At 50.6% G+C, this 21,414-nt stretch overlaps 2 protein-coding genes across 2 annotated transcripts in view; one reads left to right on the top strand and one right to left on the bottom strand.

Annotated features, from left to right (window-relative positions):
• Positions 1–7,164, top strand: part of NME7 (NME/NM23 family member 7) — a 93,616-nt gene extending 86,452 nt beyond the window's left edge. Inside the window, exon 12 of the mRNA XM_084300465.1 lies at positions 7,030–7,164. Within this exon, the coding sequence (XP_084156591.1) occupies positions 7,030–7,062 (33 nt within the window). The 3' untranslated portion in view covers positions 7,063–7,164. The remainder of the gene's footprint in view (positions 1–7,029) is intronic.
• Positions 7,108–20,836, bottom strand: ATP1B1 (ATPase Na+/K+ transporting subunit beta 1). Its single transcript, XM_084300477.1, has 6 exons — positions 20,539–20,836; positions 18,634–18,762; positions 12,066–12,221; positions 11,081–11,265; positions 9,193–9,273; positions 7,108–8,531 (listed from the first exon to the last, which is right to left on the bottom strand). The coding sequence occupies exons 1-6, from the start codon at positions 20,636–20,638 to the stop codon at positions 8,265–8,267; spliced, it is 918 nt and encodes a 305-aa protein (XP_084156603.1). The 5' UTR covers positions 20,639–20,836; the 3' UTR covers positions 7,108–8,264.
• Positions 20,837–21,414: the final 578 nt, after the last annotated feature.

Genomic DNA, 21,414 nt, shown 5'->3' with positions numbered 1-21,414 from the left:
GGACCATCCAGAAATCAGACCCTATGCCTGAGAGCGTTGTCCAAATGCTTTTTGAACTCCGTCAGGCTCCATGCCATGACCACTGCTCTGGGGAGCCTGTCCCAGTGCCCGACCACCTCTGGGTGCAGACCCTTTCCCTAACCCCCAGCCTGACCCTCCCCTGTCCCAGCTCCATGCCGTGCCCTCGGGTCCTGTCGCTGTCCCCAGAGAGCAGAGCTCAGCGCCTGCCCCTCCGCTCCCCTCGTGAGGGAGCTGCAGGCCGCCATGAGGCCTCCCCTCAGCCTGCTCTGCCCTGGGCTCAACAAACCAAGGGACCTCAGCTGCTCCTCACACATCGTGCCCTCCAGACCCTTCACCATCTTGGTAGCCCTCCTTTGGACACTCCTTAAAAGTTGTATGTCCTTTTTATGCTGTGGTGCCCTGAACTGCACACAGGTGAGGCCGCACTAGCACAGAGCAGAGCAGGACAACCCCTTCCCTCCACTGGCTGGCTGTTAGTCTGGTCTGTCATGACTCTCACCTTGTTGCCAGGTGTAGCCTGTTGGGTCTCATGGCCAAATGCTTCCTTGCAGAACATCTTGGTTGCCCAGGAAGAGCTGTAAATGATGGCTGCCTTCTGCTTCATTTATTTGCTTGTTGCTTCCTCACCTGAGTACATGGCGTGGGTGAAAACAAGTTCTCACTTTGTGACCGCTTCCTCCTGTATTTGCATGAATCTGTCAGCTCAGGACCGTGACTTTCCATGCTCTCAGAGTAGGTTGGAGAGCCTTAAGTCGCTACTGGCAAGAAGCCCTCATGGTGTCTGTGGCATTGGAGAGCTTTACCAAGATACTTCAGGTGCTGGCAGCAGGGGCCTCTTTCAGAGTTTTTATCCAGCATTCAGGACATGGTTGCAACTTGTGCCCTTTTATCAACACCCGTGTTGTTGCACCTAGCATCTTGTCTGTACCGAAGGTGACTGGTTCAAGGGTGTCACAAGCATGTTTGTAAGAGCTCCTCGGCTTTGAGGCAGGCAAGATATATGTCCCTCAAGATATAGGTGAAACACAGAGGCAGTGATCCTGGTGGCTCAGTGAGTTACTTGGGAACCTTGAGAAAGCCGTGCTTGCTGCCATGTTGTAGTTTTTTCATGTGAGGTGGGTGCCAGGACCTTCCACTTTGTTTTTTTCTAGTGGCTCTTCCAGGCCAGTGAGCTTTCCTGATGGTGACCAAAGAGCAGGGCTTCTGGTGAGAGAGCCCTGGGGTAGTATGTTTCGCCTCAGCTACCGAGCAGTTAGCTTATGCCATGGAGTAGCAAGATTTACTGAAACTGTACCTTCTTAGCGGGCCTGCAGATATCTGTGCTTCAGAAATCAGTGGCTTGAGTCAGCACGTTAGTTATGCGCTGTGTATAAGCAATGTTTCTTTGTTATGTTAAATAAGCTTTTGGTTTCACTTGTTTTTCTTGTACTGTTACAGAGTCAATAGCATAAATCTTGCTTTCTTGGCGTTTTGTTTGTTGTGTCATAGTGGTGATTGTCACGTCCTCTCATTTATACCCAGCTTGAAGTTCAGATTTCTCTAATGTACTGTTCAATTTCCAAACAGCTTCCATTGCTCTTCTCTTACCATATTTTCTGAGTTGATCGTAACCATACACAGTGTTTGAGATGACTCTGTTATCAGCATGTAGTATAAAGGCAGGATATCTACTGTTATTCTCTAGTGTTTCTTTAATGAAACCTTCTGTTACAAAGGTTTTTTTTGTTTGTTTGGTTGGTTGTTTTTGTTTGTTTGTTTGTTTGTTTTTTTGTTTGTAGGGTTTTGTTTTTGTCCCAGCTGTACTTAAATTAATCTGGACACATGAAGAGTGTGTGTGTACTTCAGAAATAGTTCTGTCTTGGGCAGCCTGAACAGCTGTATTTCTTACAGTGTGTGATGCTTTAGAGAGGGGCAGGAGTGACTGACTTCTGATTTTTTTTTTGAACAAACTTTCTGGGACTAAACTCTCTTTGGGTACATGTGGGAAAATAATTCATTATGAGCAACGAATTAGATCCTCTTCTTTGACAACAGTTTTCATTCCTATACTGCTTTTGCCTGGAAGGATGGTAGGTTTGGGATGTGTTAGTCTAATTATTTCGTGAAGTGCTGAGTGAAGTGTAGCTGAAATTCATTTTAGGCATTAGCAAATGCACTAGAGACTTCATGTTCATGTTGATGTTCAAAACAAAATTAATGAGTGAAGAGATTTTTGGCTCCTCGTAGTGACCTCAAAATGAGATAACCTGTGAAAATTATAAGACCGAAGTGTTTTGGGAGAGTGGTATTTTTGGTATTTTGTACTGATGCTGAAAATTGAGGTCAGCAAAGATTCTCTGTGTCATGTGCATGGATGCCTACACTGAGTCAAGACAGTAACGTTTCATGGTGATTTCAGGGAGAGGGGTCTGTCCGGCTGCTTGAAAGGTGCTGAGATGACTGACAGCTCTAAGTTAACACAGGGATCAAAAAGCTTTCCATCTCCCAGCATCCAATTTCGGTTCAGCAGATACGAGGAAGGACCGGAACTGCCATTATCTTCTGGATGATGGATGTGAAGTGAATCGGTGATCTCAGCATGCGTTTTTACCAGTGTGTCTCTTCATCAGCCCCCTCACTTCTGACACAGGCTGTATTAACAGGATCTGTTGTCCAAAACTGCCACCCCAAAGGTCAAGGGGATTGGACCCTGAGTGCTGAGGTACCTCTCAGTGCCAAGATTTTCTCTGGAGCACTGCCTGTGTCATGTGGTGCTCAAGGTGTGCCTTGCTCTGTCCTTACGGAGAATCACAGGATGTCCTGAGTTGGGAGGGAGGATGAGGATGAGGTAAGAGAACTGATGGCATCTAGCTGCACTGGTGCAAAGCATTTGACACTGTCCCACACAGCATCCTTTTCTCTAAATTGGAGAGACGTGGATTTGACAGATGGACCACTTGGTGGGTAAGGAATTGGCTGTCTGGTCTCACTGAAGGAGCTGCAGGCAAGGTCTCAACGTCTGAGATTGGTGATGAGCGGTGTTCCTCGGGGGCTGGTACTGGGACTGGTGCTGTTTAACGTTTTTGTCAGTGATGTGGACGGTAGGATTGAGTGCACTCTCAAGCAGGTTTGTGGTCAACACCAAGCTGCGTGGTGTGGTCAGCACACTGGAAGGAGGAGAGGGGCTTGGACAGGCTTGAGAGCTGGGCCTGTGTGACACTCATCAAGTGCAACAAGACCAAGTGCAATCCCAAGCAGAAATACAGGCTGGGCAGAGAATGGACTGAGAGCAGCCCTGAGGAGAAGGACCTGGGGGTGGTGGTGGATGAGAAGCTCAACACGAGCTTGGGACTGGATGGGCTTTGAGGTCCTTTCCAACCCAAACCAGTCTGTGATCATCAAATCAAGCTGTGTTTGGCTGACACCTCTCATCAACCTTTTTGCTTTGTTTTCTGGGTAGAAGGACAATTAAATTGTAGATGTCTGTAACTTCTAGGCTTGAAATCCTCAGGACACTTTGTGCCTGCACTGTGTCTTGAGTTATTAATGAGAGCTTTTGCTCTCCCTTGAAAAACTGGCTGCCTCACTTGATTTGCTTCCTTTTCTTTTTTCTTTTTTCTTTTTTTTTAATTTTTCCTGGTTCTCCATGCTCTGAGAGCACACATTGTTCAGATGATAATTGTTTGTGCTCTGCCAGGGCATTAGACTGGATTTTGCTGTTGCCTGCTGCATTTACTCCTGACAGTTTGCAGGGACGTTTGGAAGCTTCTGGAGGGAGCGGCTGACTTCATCGATGTGAGCTCTGCAGCGTGCATGCGACTGAAGCAAAGCTTCATGGAGCTGGAGCAGCTCTCAGCCTCTCCTGGCTGAAGCAGTTTGTGGGGTCAGAGCCAGAAGGTCACAGTTATTCATCCCTGTCACTACTTCCTGAACATGACTGGTGTTAGTCCCCGAACAGGAACTAGAGCAGGCATAGCTGCAGACTGCAAGGCAGGTGGGTGGCTCCAGGGATTTGTAAGGAGAGTGCTGATTTTAAATTTAATCCTGTTTCATCCCTGGCAAGGAGCAGACACACCTGAATGTTCAGCATCCTTTGAAGGTCATTGGGTGGCTTCTGTGAAATGCATTGGGTTGGCTTCAGGCCAGTTCCTGGTGTGAGCTTGTCCTCTACCACCTGTAGAGGTCCTGGAGAGAAACCAGAGGAGTGCTTGGATGGCAGAAACCTTGCCCTCGGTCCTCGGGGTGTGTTGAGGGGCTTTATGCAGGCGCAGCTGCTTTTTTCGTGGTTGATACTGTACCTGGGCCCTGGGAAAGAGAGTGACTGTTTCCTGAAATAGGGGGTGTTTCGGCATGCCTAACCCCAGCTGGGATGCCCTGGTTGCCTTGGCACTTTTAGATCTGGGTTCTTAGAGCTGTCTCCAGCTGGGTCCTCTAAAGACGGGGGCACCCAAATCTCTTGGTATTGCTGAAGTCCTTGCTGTTGGTTCTTGCCTTCTGCAAAGCCCCGCACGTGTTGGCACTGAGTGGGATAACTGGTGGCTGCTGGCGCCTGCTGGCTGGCGGCTCTCGTCTGAGCTGCTGAGGGCGAGGTTCTTGGAGAGCCGCAGCCTCCTGGCGCAGCTGTTAGCAGGTTTTACTGGAGCCGGGCGGCACTGACCCACCTCAGAGTTACATGCGAGGAGGATCTGTCCTCGGCACCCAGCTCCACACTTCATACAGCACACACTGTGCCTGTCCTCGTGGGTGAGCCTCTGCAGAGCAGGCCGTGTGGCTCTGAAACAAGCCAATGGAAGCTGGTTGAGGAGGACGTTTCCTGTAGGTTGTCAGCAAGCTGAGGTTGTTGGGCTGCTCAGCCCCAGGCAGTGTCCTGCAGCACCTGCCAGAGCGGGTGGGGGCCTGGCCGTGGGGTGCAGGATGTGGTGGGAGGTGGCGGAGCGCCGCTCAACCTGCCCACGTTCGGTGCTGTGAAAACTGGTTCCTGGCCTTTATTTGTACGCCTGTGCCGGCACGGGCTTAAAGGGGCTTGGCGTTAAATGTGTTGTTCTGCTTCTTATTTTATAAGGATTTTAATGCCTCGCTCTACCCCTGAAATCCAGCGGCCCTGTATCAACAAGCCAGGAGATAAAATTCGCATTAATGGTTACAGTTGTACTGAACTACAGTGAGCCAAGCTGGCAGCAAGAACAAGGTGCTCAAACTGGCAGCTCATAATGCGGTGTCCTGCTGGGCGGCGAGGAACAAGGCGCCTGCCTGGAGAGAGGGGCTGTTACACGGGCAATACAGCACAGACCCCGCCCCCAGGAAAATAAAAATCAGCCTGCAGGTGCTGTTAATTTTAGCTGGATGAGCTCGTTCACGTCTTTACCATCCCCAGCTTTTCACTGTGTGCATAGCAGCACACGGCGGCTCTGGCAGTAGGACTGTGAAGGTAAAGTCTGCTGTGTAATCATCATTGCTGGCTCCAGTGCGTGAGCTGCCTGTCCAGAAGTCCACGCGTGGTTTTCTGGTGTGGTTGTGGGTTGGTTTAATCCCTGCAGCCGTGTGGTGCTGAGCCTCCACTGGGGCTGACGAATGAGTTGTTTTGGGGCAGCCTGGTGGTAGCCGAGCTGTCAGGAAGCCCGGTCTCGTCAGTGGGCGGCTGGCAAGCGTGAGGACAGGGCAGCCACTGCAGTTAGTGCCTGATTAATTAGTGAGCCAAGCTGGCCAGCCTGCTTTCACTGAGTCCGTGCTAGTGATTTGTGGATAAACGCTTGGTTTTTTGCATTATTTTATAATGTATTACTCAGGGTGCATGCTGCCTGTGCCACCTGCTCCCTGAAGGAAACGCAGGTGCCATAAGCTTTCCGTGGTGTTTGGCCAGCCCCCTAGAATAGGACACTATCTTTATTATTGGTTTACACTTGGACTTTGCTCTTATATAGTAAATTAGCCTGCAATAAATTATCTATGAGTTGGCTTTTCTTAAACTAAAGTTTTTTTTTTTTTTAAAGTATCACCTGCCAAGCACATAAGGTTTGACCTGTAGGGGCGAGGCTGTGCCTAAGAAACCTTGACCCGTGCAACCCCCATCTCCACCCCATCTGGGTTGTAAAACAACCGCCTGCCGGGCGCCCACACGGCCAAGTGTTCCCGTAACGTGTGTGACTTCAGCGTGCCTTTCAGGGAGTACTTTGGTGCTTCACTCACAGCGGCTTTGTTTTGTTGAGCCCTTGCCTATATGCATACAGCAGCAAATTAACCAGCCGAAGGTGAGGTTTCAGCTAGCTCATGCTCGTTGTTAAAAATGATTAAATACTTGTGCTGACTGCTGTGGTGTACAATAGCTATGTTTGGCCTTCGAGCAGATGGCTAAAAGTTCAGCAGATTGCTTTTCCAGTATATTGCATTCTAATTATGAGGGCTTTTTCAAGCAGCTTGCTCTAGGATATTCATGTTTTGCCACTTTACCCAGAGAAATTCTGCCTGGGATCTGCTCCATACAGCATAAAGGGATCCTGACTCCGGCAGGAAGCTGGCTGCCAACCCGTCACATCTCTGAGCAGCCCTCTCAGGCGCAGCCTGTGCTCAGAGCAGGGCAGCTGGCCCAGCAGAAGCCAAGGACAAATCCCAGCCCTGCAGCTCCCTTTCTTCTGCTTTTGTGACTCCAGTTTTCTCCCCGCCTGGCCCTGCAGCACTTACCTCTGGCGGGTGGTTAACAAACGGCTCTTACCTGACCTTACCACAGGAGCACTCAGCTGGTGCCGCTAGGCCTGGAGCACATGCAGTGACAGTGAACACCGCAAGCCTTCACTGAGGATGTTTTAATGAGCAATGCAATCAGGGTGTGCATGCCTCTGCAGCCTCTAAGGCATCAGCTCAGGGCGAGGGGAGAACAAATACTTAACCCCAAACGGCTCTGTTATAGAGCAGAAGCATCGTGTATTTGCTCAAAGGTGGCAGCAGCGCTTGACAGCAATCCCAGTGCGCGTTCCAACCACCTCAAGCTCGGATGCTCTGGAAATGATAAAAATGTATTTTGTTTTTGACTAGGTGCAGTACTTCTTCAAGATCCTGGACAACTGAGAGCCTCTATCCCCACGCAAAGCAAAAGCCGTGGACACCAAGCAGTGTGTTCATTCATTTATTTGTCCAATGTTTCAACCTGACTGAAATACAAGATCAACAAGAGCACTGTACTCCTGGCTATTATTACATGTTAGAACATAGAGTTTTGCACTTTAGACAACATTTAACACCATTCTATGGGGTACTGCATTGCTTTTATAAAGTTTAAAATAAAGATTTATTTTCAAACATGTGACTTTGGTTTATTTCATACATTACACTTTCTTGCAGAAAAAATAAAATTGTACAACTGCATAAATATAAAATTCGTCCACCATGAAAATGGTTAAAACATTCAATAAAGACATTAGCACCACAGTGTGCGATGCCTCCAGCAGGAAAAGAAAAAAAAAAAAGAAAAAAGAAAATATACAAAGCAAAGAGTTATGCCTATCACCAAGGGGAGTGATAGTCTGACCCAGGTCTCTCACACAACATACTGGAGGATGAGGGAAAAGGTGGAGAGAGAGAGAAAGAGAGAGAGAGAGAGAGACAGCATTCGCTACAAGCACAGTACACAATCATTTATTCTCTTTAACTTCACTTAAGTTAGTTTCCCCTGCCACCCCTCCAAATAAAATACCCTAACACCACAGAAAAGTCAGAAGCCTTATGGAGTGCTGTTAAATATAGTCTCACAGGTGGGCCTTTCTTTTAAAAGGAACAAAATAATTAGAAGTATCATGCCAGTTCTAGTCCCATTGAGTATTTACACCTTGGACAGCAAAAGTCTTTGCTCACGAGAAGTAGAAAACAGATACAATACATGGCTTGAAAAATGACCAGAGTATGCACCTATAGTACTGTACACTAAATAAAATACACAAGGCAGCAATACTTAGGGGCCAGAAACACTGCTTACTACAAGTCAGTTATGGAATCATAATTTACAGTAAAAATGGGCATGTCCCAAGGCTCAATTTTGTTTTCTTTTGTCATTTACAGTAGAATAAATATTTGTCGCTATTGCTACACTTTGTTTACATTCTAACCTAGTAAATGCAGAAAGCTAGTGTAAAGCATATAGATTACGTGTAGGTCCCATACGTATGACAGTTTGTTCAAGACTAGTAGGTTTTCTTTTTTGTTCTTTTTTTTTTTTTTAAACCTTTTTAAATGGCTAGGAGGAGGAGAGGGGGGAAAGAGAGTTGTGCTTACAATCAGCTGCTTCTTATGTCAAATTTAATATCAAAGCGTCCCTGGAAGCGGTCTTTGTCGCTGTACTGGATGTTCTGCCCGTAGGCCCTGCACTCCACGCGCACTTCCACGTCGTAGGTCAGGTTGGTGAACTGCACTGCCACCAGCGGCTGCAGGTACCGCGGCTGCAGGAGCTTGCCGTAGTAGGGGTAGTACTGCAGGGCAAAGCCGGAGTAGCCTCCCATCCCGTAGTACTCCACTGTGCCTATTTTGTCTGCATCTTCTTCTCTCTGAGAGATGGGCAAGAACAAGAGATGCTCGTTATCCCAGCGCTGCATTTTGCAGCTGTTTTCCCACCATCTGCTTTTCACCAATGCTGTGCGCTCTCTTTGGTCACCACCCATCCTCAGCCTGACAGCATGAGGACCATCCCCGTGGTGGAGAGGACAGTCATGAGCTGTCCTACCAGCAGCTGCAAAAGGAAGCGCCTCCAAGTGTGTATCATCCAGGAAAAGAGCTTTTTTTTTAAAAAAAACTCAGCCACTTCTTTGTACATAGAGAGGACACCACAGCTGCTTGTCATACCAATGCACCATCTGTGGTTAAAAAACTAATGGAACAAGAAGCCTCTGCTGTTCCTCAGCAGTTCTAATATTCAAGGCAAAGCATCTCCGCCAGAGCCATTTTTCAACCATCCTTGCTAAGAACTCCAGCGTATCACTTGGAAGCTATTCTGAGGATCCCTTTTACTCCTTGGCCCTGCTGTTGCCCCTCTCTGTGAGGACACTGCTGTTGTTCCTTCCTCACCAATGACATTTTGGGAAGAGCTCCCAAGTGAAAACCACCCCAACTGCCTGCAGGAAGGCAGAGCGAGGAAGCTCCGGCTGGACGAAGACTCGGGGAGTCCCTGCCTGCAGTATGCTGATTGCGCCTTCGTTGCATCTCACTTACCTTGGGAGCACAGTGCACGGGGATGAGGTACGGGTTGTATTTTGCCATGACCTCTGCAGGAAGGCTTTCGTTTACTGGAGCCTAGAAGAAACCCAAACCAAGGCAACGTTACACACTGAACGCCTCTTGGCAGCAGCAAAGCTGAGTGGTACCAAACTAACAGCTAATGGGGATCCCTTCCAGCTCAAGTTCAGAGGCAGCAGCAACTGGTGCCTGTTCCTGGGAGGACACGTAACACAACTACACAACACAAAAGTTAACCCACGTAAAGCTGCTCTGGCTGCCAAAGCAAGCACTTCAGGGTATTTTTCATTTCACTGAGGAAAGCGTCTCATGGTAGAGCACCAGCTGCCAGCAGGGTTTGTGCAAATGTCACGCAGTGGCAGAATGAGACGCTCTGCTGGAAGCTTTGCTACCTCTGCGCCAGGTGAGTGCAGTTAGGGCTGGAAAGCGCAGCGCAGAACAATAGAGGCAGGCACACCCTGACGTTCCCTAACTTTGACATCACCGGCACGGAAGGACAAAGGCTCCAAGTGTCTGCGGGAAAGCTGGGAGCGTCAGCTCCGACGTTGGTCTCTTACTAAGAGGAGTTTGGCTTCACTTGTGTTTGGCAACACCAGAGCTGTAGGGTCCCTGATGAAGCGTGGAATGGGGGAGACGAGGACTGCCTTGGACACGTGCGCCATTCCTGAGGGAAGCGTGTGAAGTCATACCTCCACCAGACCCTGCTCTCTAACGCAGCCCGGAGCTCTGCAGAGCCCTGTGGCAAGGAATGGAGGCAGGCACCGACCCCTTCTCTTCCCCGATCATCAAACACGCACCCTTCATGCCATCCTACAACCGCCAGGTACCAAGCACAGCATGTGCCTGTTCTAATGCACCCGCTGTTGCCACCCAGGATCAGATGATTCAAAATTCAACTGGATTTTAGCACAGGGCAGTCCCCTTTGTAAAACATGCCTCAAAACACGTCAGCTGGCCAGTCAGTACCCTTCCCCCTGCTCTCAGAGACACTGATGGTGGTGATGAAGGCTGCTTGCCGCACCATTTGCACTGCTTTCCCCCCAGAAGATGGAGAGGCGTGTTTTGCACAGTGCCTCGTTCAGGAACATGCACTCTGCTGCCGAGTCCTTACAGAACGTTTTAGCATTTAAACGTGCTGGGGAAAAACCTGCAAGTAAAAGCGGTTCCTGTGCAGCTGAACTTCCTTCAGCGTCACTGCACACCTGCTATGCAGCCCAGCCCGAGCCAAGGGTGACAGCAGACATAAACCAGCATTTCTGAAGCTGCATTAAATCACCTAAAGATCTCCTCACCTTTCCTGCAGTAAGAGCTTTGCCAAACTCTCCGATGTAGTTTACGCTTTACAGACATGTATCAGCCTAATGCCTAATATAGCACTACTCCATTTAATTAAGTGGTTTTAGCAAGCCAGGCAACTCCGCACTGCCTGAGGAAAAAACGGAGAAGATGGAGGCGTGACACAATTTGCTGAGCTCACTACAGACACGGTAGGTCTGCAACGGTCACGCAGAAGCGCAGGGTTAAAGTGGGTTTTACCAGCTGAAGAGAACACCTCCTCAGAGCAGGCCATTAGCAGGCTCTGCGAGTCACCAGGCAGTTCACCAGCAGCTCGTGCTGTCAGAGCTCACTGCTGCTCGCCATAAGCTTGCAGTGTGCAGTTTGCTTTTTAAAGAAACGTACTTTTAAAGCCAGTCGTTCAAACGGCCTCACAGTCCCCCCGCTGCAGAACGGGTTTCATGCTTATCTCCCTCCAGAGACAGAAGCGCAGGCACAAATTCAGTAACTGCTCCAGAGCCACAGCAAATCTGCAGCCAACTCCCCGTCCTTATCAGTAGCTCCTGTTACAAAGGGAAGGGATACTTGCCTTAGGTTTGAAGCCAATAATTCTGTTGAGCTTGACGAGGATGCATGGTTTGCCATCCTTGTACCCAAAGGTGGGATCCTGTATTCCAGAACAGTTTTCCAGCCATTCACGTTTGAATTTGCAGACCTTCTTCTGGCCTTGGGTATCGCTGTATGGTCCTCTGTCTTTGTAATCCATAGGCATCTCTGCCATGGTGGAGGAATGGAAAAACAAACGTATGCAACTCAACCTTCTGCTCGTCAGGAACAGCTATATTTGTGCTTCACCGTGCCGTCGGGATTTCCCACTTGCCCAGGCAGGTGACGCCACCTTCTAGAGGCTGACAGCACAGACCTGCACCCAGCCACTCCCCCACAGGCAGGCTGATCGCAGACCAGCAAGTCTGTGGGGGCTTTGTTTTCTATCTGAGGCTTCCTACGGGCTACCAGAGAGCAAACACATTTGCAATTCGCTGGCACAGAGATTTTTTTATCAGCTTTTACGAGCGGGTTCCCCTCAGATTTCACATGCACGTCTCACATGAGGCGACAGTCTGATTCCCCATCATTGCATATAATCTGTGAAAGATTAACATCTTCCCGATGCTTTGCTGCATTGCATCAGGAAGACCGACACTGGCTTCAGCAAAGTCACCTGCAAAATCCCCCTGTGGCTTGCAGGGAGGATGTAAGGTCAGTGCCAGGCGCTTTTGAGAGTCAGCTGCACCTTTGGCCAAGTGAAATCTGCAAGTCCCTGGCCACACACCCATTGCAGTAAGCTTCTTAGGTACGTCCCTGGCCAAATGTGGTCTGTCTCAACTAATTGTTTAATAAGCAGTAATGAGACTGAAACCAAAGTCTACCAGTTAAAGTTTACCAGCGTGGCTCTGGTAACAATGCAAGGAACAGCTGAAGACAGAACACCGCTGCTAACCCTCCTTTTTTGATGGGCCTGACACAGAGGCACCGGTCAGAGACCTCAACCGTAGGAAACCACCCAGACTTACCCCCGCAGTCCTGAAATACGATGTTTTCGGTTTGCTGATCAGCGCTGTAGTCCTTCAAGAACTTCTCAAGATTCTTCACGTACGGCTCGTAACTTTTAGAGTCGGAGGCAGTGAAGGAAATTTCTGTCTTTTGTACCTGGGGGATTTGGGTCAGTCCTAAAGAAAGCAAAATCAGAAAGAAAACATTAGGAGCTGCACAGCCTCCAGGCAATGCTACACACACCGAGAGCATAAAGCGTGCTTACTAATCTGCATTTTTCAGACCTCAGGACTTGCACAAAACAAGCTCACTAGCGGGGAGGTTCTGAAGGGCTCTTATCTCCTCTTTCCAACAACAGTCTGGAATATTCGTCACGGTGTTTGCATCACTAAGCAGATAAAAATCACAGAGGCAGAAGGGAGGCTACAAGTCAAGGTTTTTCTCCAGAAAAACAGCCAGCCGCAGGCCCCCTGCCCACTGCTGCCTCCTCCCTGAGGGCAGAAGGGAAACTGTGTGAGAGAACATCACACAACCAAACTCCCCTGGAAGGCTTCTCTAACACATGTCCCTGACAGGGTGCAATGCTACACGTTTAGGGTGCATCGGGGATGCCCATTCATCAACCCCTGCAACAGCAGACGAGGGGGGCTCCCTAAGTTAGGTATGGCCTCTCCACATTTCCCTTGTGGGATGCAGGGCAGGAGACATTTTCTCAGTGAGTTCATCAGACTGATCATTTTGACTCGTCTTTTCACTCCTTAAACATCATTTCTGGCTGTAGAAATAGCATCCTGAGCTCTATAATCAGAAACACACCACCGAGCAAGAAACACCTCCACACAGGAGAGACGTTCAAAAGACTGCCCTACATTCTGGGCTGAGTAACCAGCTCCAATTTCGACTTTCGGAGGATGAGTAGAAAAAGAATGCATGGGCAGAAGGCACTGGATACAAGTAATGGCTGTGGATGATGAAAAATGCCAAGCCCTTTGCTTGTCATTATGGGACTTGGAAATAGCTGCTCTTGCGTGAAGCTCAGGTCACGTTTTAATTGAATGCATTGATGCACGGCTAACGCTTAAGCTTAAAGTAATGGGAACTGGAGCTCACGCTGCCTTTGCGGCTGCCACTGTAATTATTGAGGTCTCGACTTGTGTTCAGTTTGTCATCTCCACTTTAGCGAGAACAAAAAAAGGAGCAGGGGAGCAGCATTTGCTTTGACAGCAGGTCTGTTGCCAACAAGTTCCTCCAGCACAGAACTCGGGCAGCTTAGCTGGCTGGCCCCAGCCCACAGGAGCTTGTGACTCCTGCCGTTTTTCCAAAGCCACTTGAGTGCTTCTGCTTAGTCCCTCCTCGGGCCAGCTCACCACTCCCCTGCCCACTGAGGTGGAATTTGTAACCCGGGACAAAGATTAGCTTTGTTCCCCTAAACGCAGCTCCGAGTAGCCAAAGATAGCGAGACGTCCAGCGAGCAGCTTGCGGTTTCGAGTTTTATTCCAGGAAGCAGCGCTGCCCTCTCCAATCTCCCGGTGGTACGAACAGGCCGGGGCGAGCGTTACAAGTTTAGAAGCAGCTCGGTGCTCCACCAGCAGAGTTAGGGCTCACCCTACGAAATCAGTCGAGTTTTCAATCCCTTTTCAATTAATTATTTGCTTTCTTGCTTCACAAATGGTTATAAACATATAAACTGTGTTCAGTCTGTGCTGCCAGCCTCTCCTTGTATTACCAGCCCGCTAGGAAGCAACAGGCTGAGAGTCGCTTCAAGTGGCTATCTGGGTCTGCCTCCTCCAGAGTTCAGGTTACAGTTATCATCTGCGTGTGTAAATATAACATTCAAGAAAGCTCGGCCAGGCCTTAATAAGCTTTGGCCAGGCAGCTGAACTATCGGCTGCGCTGAGGACCCCTGGCAGCAAGTCCCCACCCCTGCTTTTTATCTTATCCAAGGCAGTGCAGTGCGTAAAGGCAGCCGCGCAGGCGAGGCAGAGGTGAGGGGAAGGGCAGCACGAGCACCTGCGGAGGCCCCGGCAGCCCGGCCACTGACACACCCAGCCCAAAGCCAGTCTTCTGGCCAGTGACCTGGAGAACAGGCTCCCGACCCACAGGGTCTGCCTTTGGGACAGGTCCACACCCGGGTGCCGATGTGCAGAGCAGCACTCATCAGACAAGCAGGACAATCGATGTGAAGATGAAAGGTGCTTTATCCTGATTCAAAAAGATCCATCACTGGTTTTCACCACCACTTCCATACTCACATGCCTGTGACTGACTGCACGGAGCCCTACGCACAGACCTATCACTTATTTCCTTCCTTGCCATCCTGCTGTGCCACCTGTATGTTCATATCCAAAATAAAAGCTTCACTACCAGTGAACCCTTCCTCTCTGAAACACTTCTGCAGCCCTTCTGAAACCTTCTCTCACCCCTACTGCGAGAACTGAAACAAGTAAGGAAAAAAAATAAGGAAAAAATTTACCAAGTTGAGCCATGCCAGAGCTACCTACCAGGGGCCAATAGGCACGCAAGGAAATATGCAGCACTAATGAAGTACAGGGATGATTAAGCCTCTTAGGGACTTGAGCACACGAGGAAGCCATTCATGAGCAAGCTCTAAGGGGAAAGAAATGAAGTCTCAAGTGTTCCCATAGCCAGGAGTCCAAGCAACGCTCCCTCACTGTGCAGTGATGTCCTGCTGGCCGCGGTTCGTCTCATGCTATCACCGGAGAAGCACCAGTCACGTGTAGTGATGCTGCTGCCCACAACATGGAACAATCAAGTCACTGATTGCTAGGAAAACGGTGACAGAGCTGCTTTTGAAATACTATTTCCGCAGTTGCCTTAGAGGACACTGCTAGGAAGTCAGACTGCTGTTCGCACTTGACTGACACCAGCCACTAAGCAACGAACGATGCCTTGACTTAACAACACGACGCCTCTTTTTGTTGGCTAACTTCATGACTGCATCAGGGTATCTAAAATGAAGCAAGTGTGAGGCCATTATTTTTTCCAGCTACCATTCTACTTCCATAACGCTGTTGCAGACTAAAGTCACATTCATCCCATTTCATTTAAAACTCAATCCCTACACAGACCTCATCGCTCTAAGCTGCAGGAGCAAGACTTCAGAAAAACGCGTCTGGAGGGTGAAGGGGAAGAAGCCAGGAGCGGTAGGTCAAGCTCGTTATTAGGAATGGTTGTGCAAGCCTGTAGTGACAACAGCTGCTTCATCACGCTGCGCTCACTTCCCAGCACCACGTTCTCCTGGTTCACGCTGTGTCTGAGCACCACTCGGGTGACACAGATGACCAATTTAGCAACCACTACACCATCCCTACCCAACGCACCCCCGCCAGCCTCGCTCGGTGAGGACAGACTTTGAGAGCCTCCGCACTCATGGATGTCCTTCCCAGCTCCTAACCACTGCCTGCCTCACCACAGAAGTGCAGAAAGCAGGTGCAAGTTCTCTACAAATGCAAGGTCTGCTCAGCTGGAGGCAGGTTGTGTCTCTGGAGCTCGAGATCCAGGTATTTCTCGTACTCTGGTGCTGCGACAAGAGGCAGCAGCAAAGCATGACTCGACAGGAGGAGGCACTCGCTCCTTGGGGCTTTCCTGTCGCTCTCATTTCCACCTCCCAGATACTATCTGAGCTAAGTAAGCCAGCTGGGGAATACACACCACACCAGCACTGCCCAAGCACATCGTGGCAAGATGGTGTTTAAACCAGCAGGGACACGAGGACATGAGATCTCCTGACCCTTTGCAGCCACTCCTGAACAGCCTCAGGCAGCTGTGGGCTCCCCCCCACACCAGCTGTAGGGCAGGTGGACTGTGTTCCGCAGGACAAGCACCACAAGATGGCAGGATACACAGCCCGATTTAGATTGGGTCGGGAAAGAAAATGGATTCAGGAAAACACTTGGCACTCTGTGTTTCAAAGGCAATTCCCCCCCCTTCCCCCTTAGCAGGGTAAGGGCTGTGGCAAAGCAGAGCCCGAGGCACGGCACAGGTGGAAATGTACCAGGAGCAGGGGCTGTCCCCGTGGCAAGGGCTGGACAAGGTGAACTGCGCTGCCCCTTCCCCCAGGAGGGAAGTTATCCTGGAAATGCACAGCCAAGTGGTGCAGGAACCAATTAGCATGTTAATGATATTTAAAAATAGCACTTTATGGCTTTCAGTGCTGTGCCCCTATCAATAACTCAATGAAACATCCTGTAGCTTCTGCCACTGTTAGTGAATTTGTGTACTGCAGAACAGGAATGAGATTGCAGCAGCCCCTACAGCATTTTTTTTCCTGCAAACCTTGAAGGAGAGGTTCATGTGAGCCCAAGACGGTTAGGGAAGGTGCAAACTGAAGGGACTTGCCCTCTAGTTTTCAAGCTGCCAATATACTTGGCTTGCAACTCTCCCCACAAGAACCAGGAACTAGAATTGCTCCACATTTTATTTTAAGTAGTTCACAGTCTGCACGGCTCCCAGTTCATGGGAAGTTCGATGCTCACTGTGTACATGAGCAAGCGTGCTAATCGTCAGAAATGCAGTTCTGCTTGCAGTGCAGGAGACCACAAGCAGCATGGGAACACGGGGACTGCTGACCTCCCGCAGGCAGCGGTGCACAACTCAGCACAGCCTCGATAAAGCCCTTGTTAAAAGTTTATTTGGGCACATTGTGGTCTAACGGGTGCCATGCTGCAGGGCTAGAAACAAACTTGACATTGACAGCACACCTCACGCAGGCTCATCCACGCTGGTAGTAAGTCAGATGATGGCTTGCCAAGGGCCCTGTGCTGTTAGCAGGTAAGTGTCCCCTTTAAATGGTATTCATGTGCCATTACAGTGGGTTTGAAACCCTTTTCAAGCAGGCTGCCATTTGTTCAGGAGTTAGATTTTTTTTTATTCTGGTTGGTTTAAGTCCTGAAAGCCCATTTCAAACTCAAAAGATCCCCCAAAGCCTTTTCAGCCTTCCTCCATTTTGCTTCCTATGGCACCCACTACAACAGCATCTTGAAATTCTTTTTTTTTTTTTTGTTGCTGTTGTTGTTAAAAAAAGGACAAAGCTCAGAGAAGTGGTGCAGTATTTAATTAAGAGACAAACCCTCTGCAGGCTGAGATCTTGCACAGAGATTTTACTACCAAGTTGCTTTGAAATTAGCTTTGGGTAATGGGGGTTTGCAATAATTCTAAGTTACCTAGAATGAGTAATTATGTGACATCAGGCTAAACAGCATGTCTGTCTGGATGTGACCCAAGATCCAGTTTCTTTGCTAATTATTTCATGTCTGGTAAGACCACTGGGCTTCAACTGAGGAAAAACACATTAAAAAAAATAACTCTTCCACCATTACCCATGTTAGTCTTCCAAATGCAGCTAACAGCTCTGGTCAGCACCAGTGACAGTTTAGTCCTTCCTGCAAGCATCAGAAGCCTGATGCAGAGCTGGATACAGTGCTCCAGACAGCACTTAACCCAGCCATGCTGGTACCTTAAATGCCATATACTAAGACAGCAATTTCAGTCTGTTTTGTTTAAAAAATGCTGGTGGAAAAGCAGTTATCTGAAAAAGATGATTCTCTGCGGAGATTAGCACCATCTGGTGAAGGCAACGCTCCCCGTGCTGTCAGAGCAGGGAACAGTTGCAGCATAGCAGCACCGCAGACAGTGGGGCTGTAAAACACCGTGTGACACTAGAGCCAGCTTCTGCAGCTACAAGCCGTCAGCCTCACAATTGTCACTTAAATACCACCGTTATTAAAAGCTTCTGAACTGTTTTACAGAGCAACTGGAGGCAGATCATTACCATAGCCAGTGCCAAGCAGCCTCAAGGTCATTTGCAATGTGGGCAAGCAGCAGTTGCGCAGCTCCCTGCCACGCTCCGCGCGGCCGCTGGCTGCGGCAGGAACCAGCGCAGCAGAGCCTGACCTGCGGCAGTGGCTGCTCACCCCGTCTGCAGCAACAAGAGGGGGGCTCTCAGCATGTTTGCACCTCGAGCAGGGGCTCCTGTTTTGTCTAACAGAGAAAGGCCGTCCATCAGGAGCTGCCTCTAACCCTCCCCACTCGACATCAAGGGAATCAGCCCTCTGCAGATGCTGTTACCTCCTCCGGCTCACACAGCAGAGCTCAGCATTAACCAGCACAATTCAGCAAGCACATCCACAATTGGTACTGCCCCCTCTCTCCCTCTGCACCCCAGTTTCAAGGATGAAGCCAGCATTTTCCCTTTGTCCCTTCATTTTCCCATAGGAGTGCAGTGGCTATGAAGAAAAACTGAACCCAGTTCTGTCACAGAGCTCATTCCTGAGCAAAACCTGAGCCTCACTGCATCATTTCTGTTTAGGGAAAGGGGAGAGCAACAATCCAGGTTCGAGTTCCTCTCCGAGAGGAGGCACACTCCATGTGATGCAACCTTTAATTCTGTCTGGATTGCCTTCGATTTCCCGTGCTGTTAACACAGAAGGCTTAGAACATACCCACCCCCTACAAATATGTGTTGCAGCAACGAGATGCTTATTTCATCCTCCTCCTGGAGGTGAGTAACCAAACTGCCTCCCCAGAACAGCTTGCACCCGGGCCGGCACAGGCCTCCTCGTTAGTTACCTGGAGGTGCCACTCGATCCTGGTATTTGGGTTCAAATTCACTGACGGTGAGCAACATCACTTGGATGGTCCCAATGAAAATACCTGCCAGGCAACCGTAGAAGATGACATAGAAGAGGAGGATCTTAACTGCAAGAGAAAACAAACGGAAAGATGAATCGAATCAAGCCCCAATTAATTTGGGATCATAAAGGGTGAGGATTACAATGCGTTCTCACATATTTTAATGGATCCCTTGGCTGACCAAGGCTACCACAAGGTGCCAGGCTTTCAGCAAAGCACCAGCCCAACGCAAGTCAACGTGCTATAGGCAGTGCTACACACTCCACACCACTCTGGGCATCAGAGCTATTTCCACAGAGCCCACAGGAGCTATTAGATTCAGGTTTACAAGCATTGGTCAAGTGTGACCTCCCTAATAATTCAGACTCTGGCCTCCACCAGAGACAACAGAGGCAGATTTTAGGCCCAAATCAGCACCAAGGCTCAATCTCAAATGCAGGCAAGCACTTCAGCGTGTCACAGCACTCCGCATTTACCAACCTTGCGCATCTACAAAGGCACGCCAGCACCGCTCATACTAATTAAAAACTGAATTATGTAATAATGAAGGACTAAATTTAGTTTGGGTCTGAAAGGAGATGCCTAGAATAATCCTAGCGGGGGGGAAGAGCCTGAGAGGCAGCGCAGCTCAGACTCTGGGTATCGGTTACCAGTTTACAGGGATTATCTCAACTGATTAACTGCACAGTAACACGCCGTACTAGGCATCACCAGGCCACCTACAGGAAGGATAAGCCAACCCATGCCAAGCAACTAGGGGCTAATCGGGCTGCGGGAACAAGCACTGCAGCGAGGAACACTTCAAAGAGCCTGCTCGATCCCGGCGTCCTAGCCTAATCGCGAACGCGGACGAGGTTTACATGGAGGACTCAAGGTGAACAGATACAAGGGCAGGGGAGGAAGCAGTAGTGAAGGTATTCCTCCTCTCCTGAGCCCCATCACAAAAAAGCTCCATCAGTGGAGAAGCCTCCTCATTAAAGCAGCCATTTCTGGTGGATTTCGTTTTCCATTTGTGAAAGAAAGGATCAGGAGGGCCAGGCTCAGAAAGACACTCCATCCTCTCGTCCGCCGGAGAGCGGGGCGGCAGCCATGGCTGGTGAGCAGAGCTCGGTGCGGATCGCGGTGCTCCAGGAGTTAAAGCACTCTTTGGTATCCAGGCAGCGTAAAGCAAATGGTCGTGACGTCAAAGACATTTGGAAATTTTTTCCAGAGCACGGTCATAGGAGGTGCTGTTGTAACAAACCAAACACTAATGCTGTTGTCCGCAGCGTAACGCCTTTGAGTTTTTGTAACATCAAAAGGCCGGCGCTGGGAGGTAGCTTATTGAACCGGTCTCCCAGCCGGGATGCTCCTAGCCCCAGAGACACCTTAAAGGTCACGGTTTCAGAACAAACACACGGCAACCCAGCGCGAGGGGGTTGCGCCACACAGCTTCCCACACCAGGTAGGCTTATGACGGAGGAACGGGATGGCCAGCCTGCAGGTTGACATCGCTCCTAGGCGGCTGGGCACGAGGAGGGCTCGCTCTGCCTCCGTGCTGCAAGCATTGCGGAGCCTCGGGCGCAGCGGGCACCCATGGGTGCGCACCCACAGCCCCATTCAGCTCACGTAGGGGCAGGGCAGGAGCCCGCTGCGGTCCAGCAGAGCCAGGGCTGGCACCTGGGGCTGCTCCCTCACGCCAGGGCCAGGCTCAGCATCGCAGGGCACCCCAGCACCCGCGGGGGGCTCCGGCAGGGCCCCGCTGCCCTCCCTGCGGGGCGAGGCAGCGCCAAGGACGAGGCGCCCTCACAAGGTCGCCCCGCCGCCGGCTCCCCCCCCTTCATGCCCCCGTCCCACACTCACACCAGCTGCCCCCGGTGCGGCCCAGCAGCTCCTTCTTCTCCGAGTTCCAGATGAATTTCTTCCAGTTGCCGTCGCCGTCCTTGGCCTTCCCGCGGGCCATGGCGAGCGAGCGGGGGGCGGCCGAGGGGATGGGGAGAGGGAAGGGGGGGGTGAGCGCTGAGGGGCTCGGGCGGGCTCCGCGGCACCGGGACGGGCTGCGGGGAGGGGGCTTGCGGGGAGGGGAGGGGGCGCTGGAGGGGGTCCGGGGGCTGTCGGAGCACGGAGGAGCGGGGAGTGAAGCAGCGGAGCCCAGCGGGCACGGAGCGGCCGCGCTCGGCGCCCTCCGCAGCCCTTCATATAGGGCGCGGGCCCCGCCCGCACGGCGCCGCAGCCACTGGCAGGCGGCGGGGGGCGGGCAGGGGAGGGGACGGCACGGGACGGGAGGGGAGGGGAGGGGGCGCCGCGCGGCACCTGCCGGGATGTTGTGTGTTTTTTTTTTTTTTAATTAATATATTCTTTATTTTATTTTTATTTATTTATTTATTTATTTATTTATTTATTTTTTGAGGAGGGCGCAGCCGCCCTCGCAAGGTGACCTTCAGGGAGGGGCCGGCCCGATGATGGGGGGGGGGGGGGGAAAGCTGCGGCACCCTGTGGGGGTCCCGGCCCCGCAGCTCGTTGTGAGGGGACCCCAGGAAGGGGCAAAGGGCTCTGGTGCAGCCTTGGGATCCCCATCCACGATGGAAGTTCACCAAGATGCCCAAGTCCCACAGTGTCATGACACAGCTGAGTCACACGTGCAGCCCGGCTGCCGTGCCCCACTGGGATGTATTTACCTCTGAACTTCCTCCTGGTCACGACATGGCGCCCCGGGTGTCTTCCTGCTGTCAAGCTGCA

Source organism: Netta rufina (genome assembly GCF_964035555.1).
Source record: "Netta rufina genome assembly, chromosome: 1".
In the NCBI taxonomy this organism is placed as follows: Eukaryota; Metazoa; Chordata; class Aves; order Anseriformes; family Anatidae; genus Netta; species Netta rufina.
This window is presented reverse-complemented; position numbering and strand designations above follow the sequence as displayed.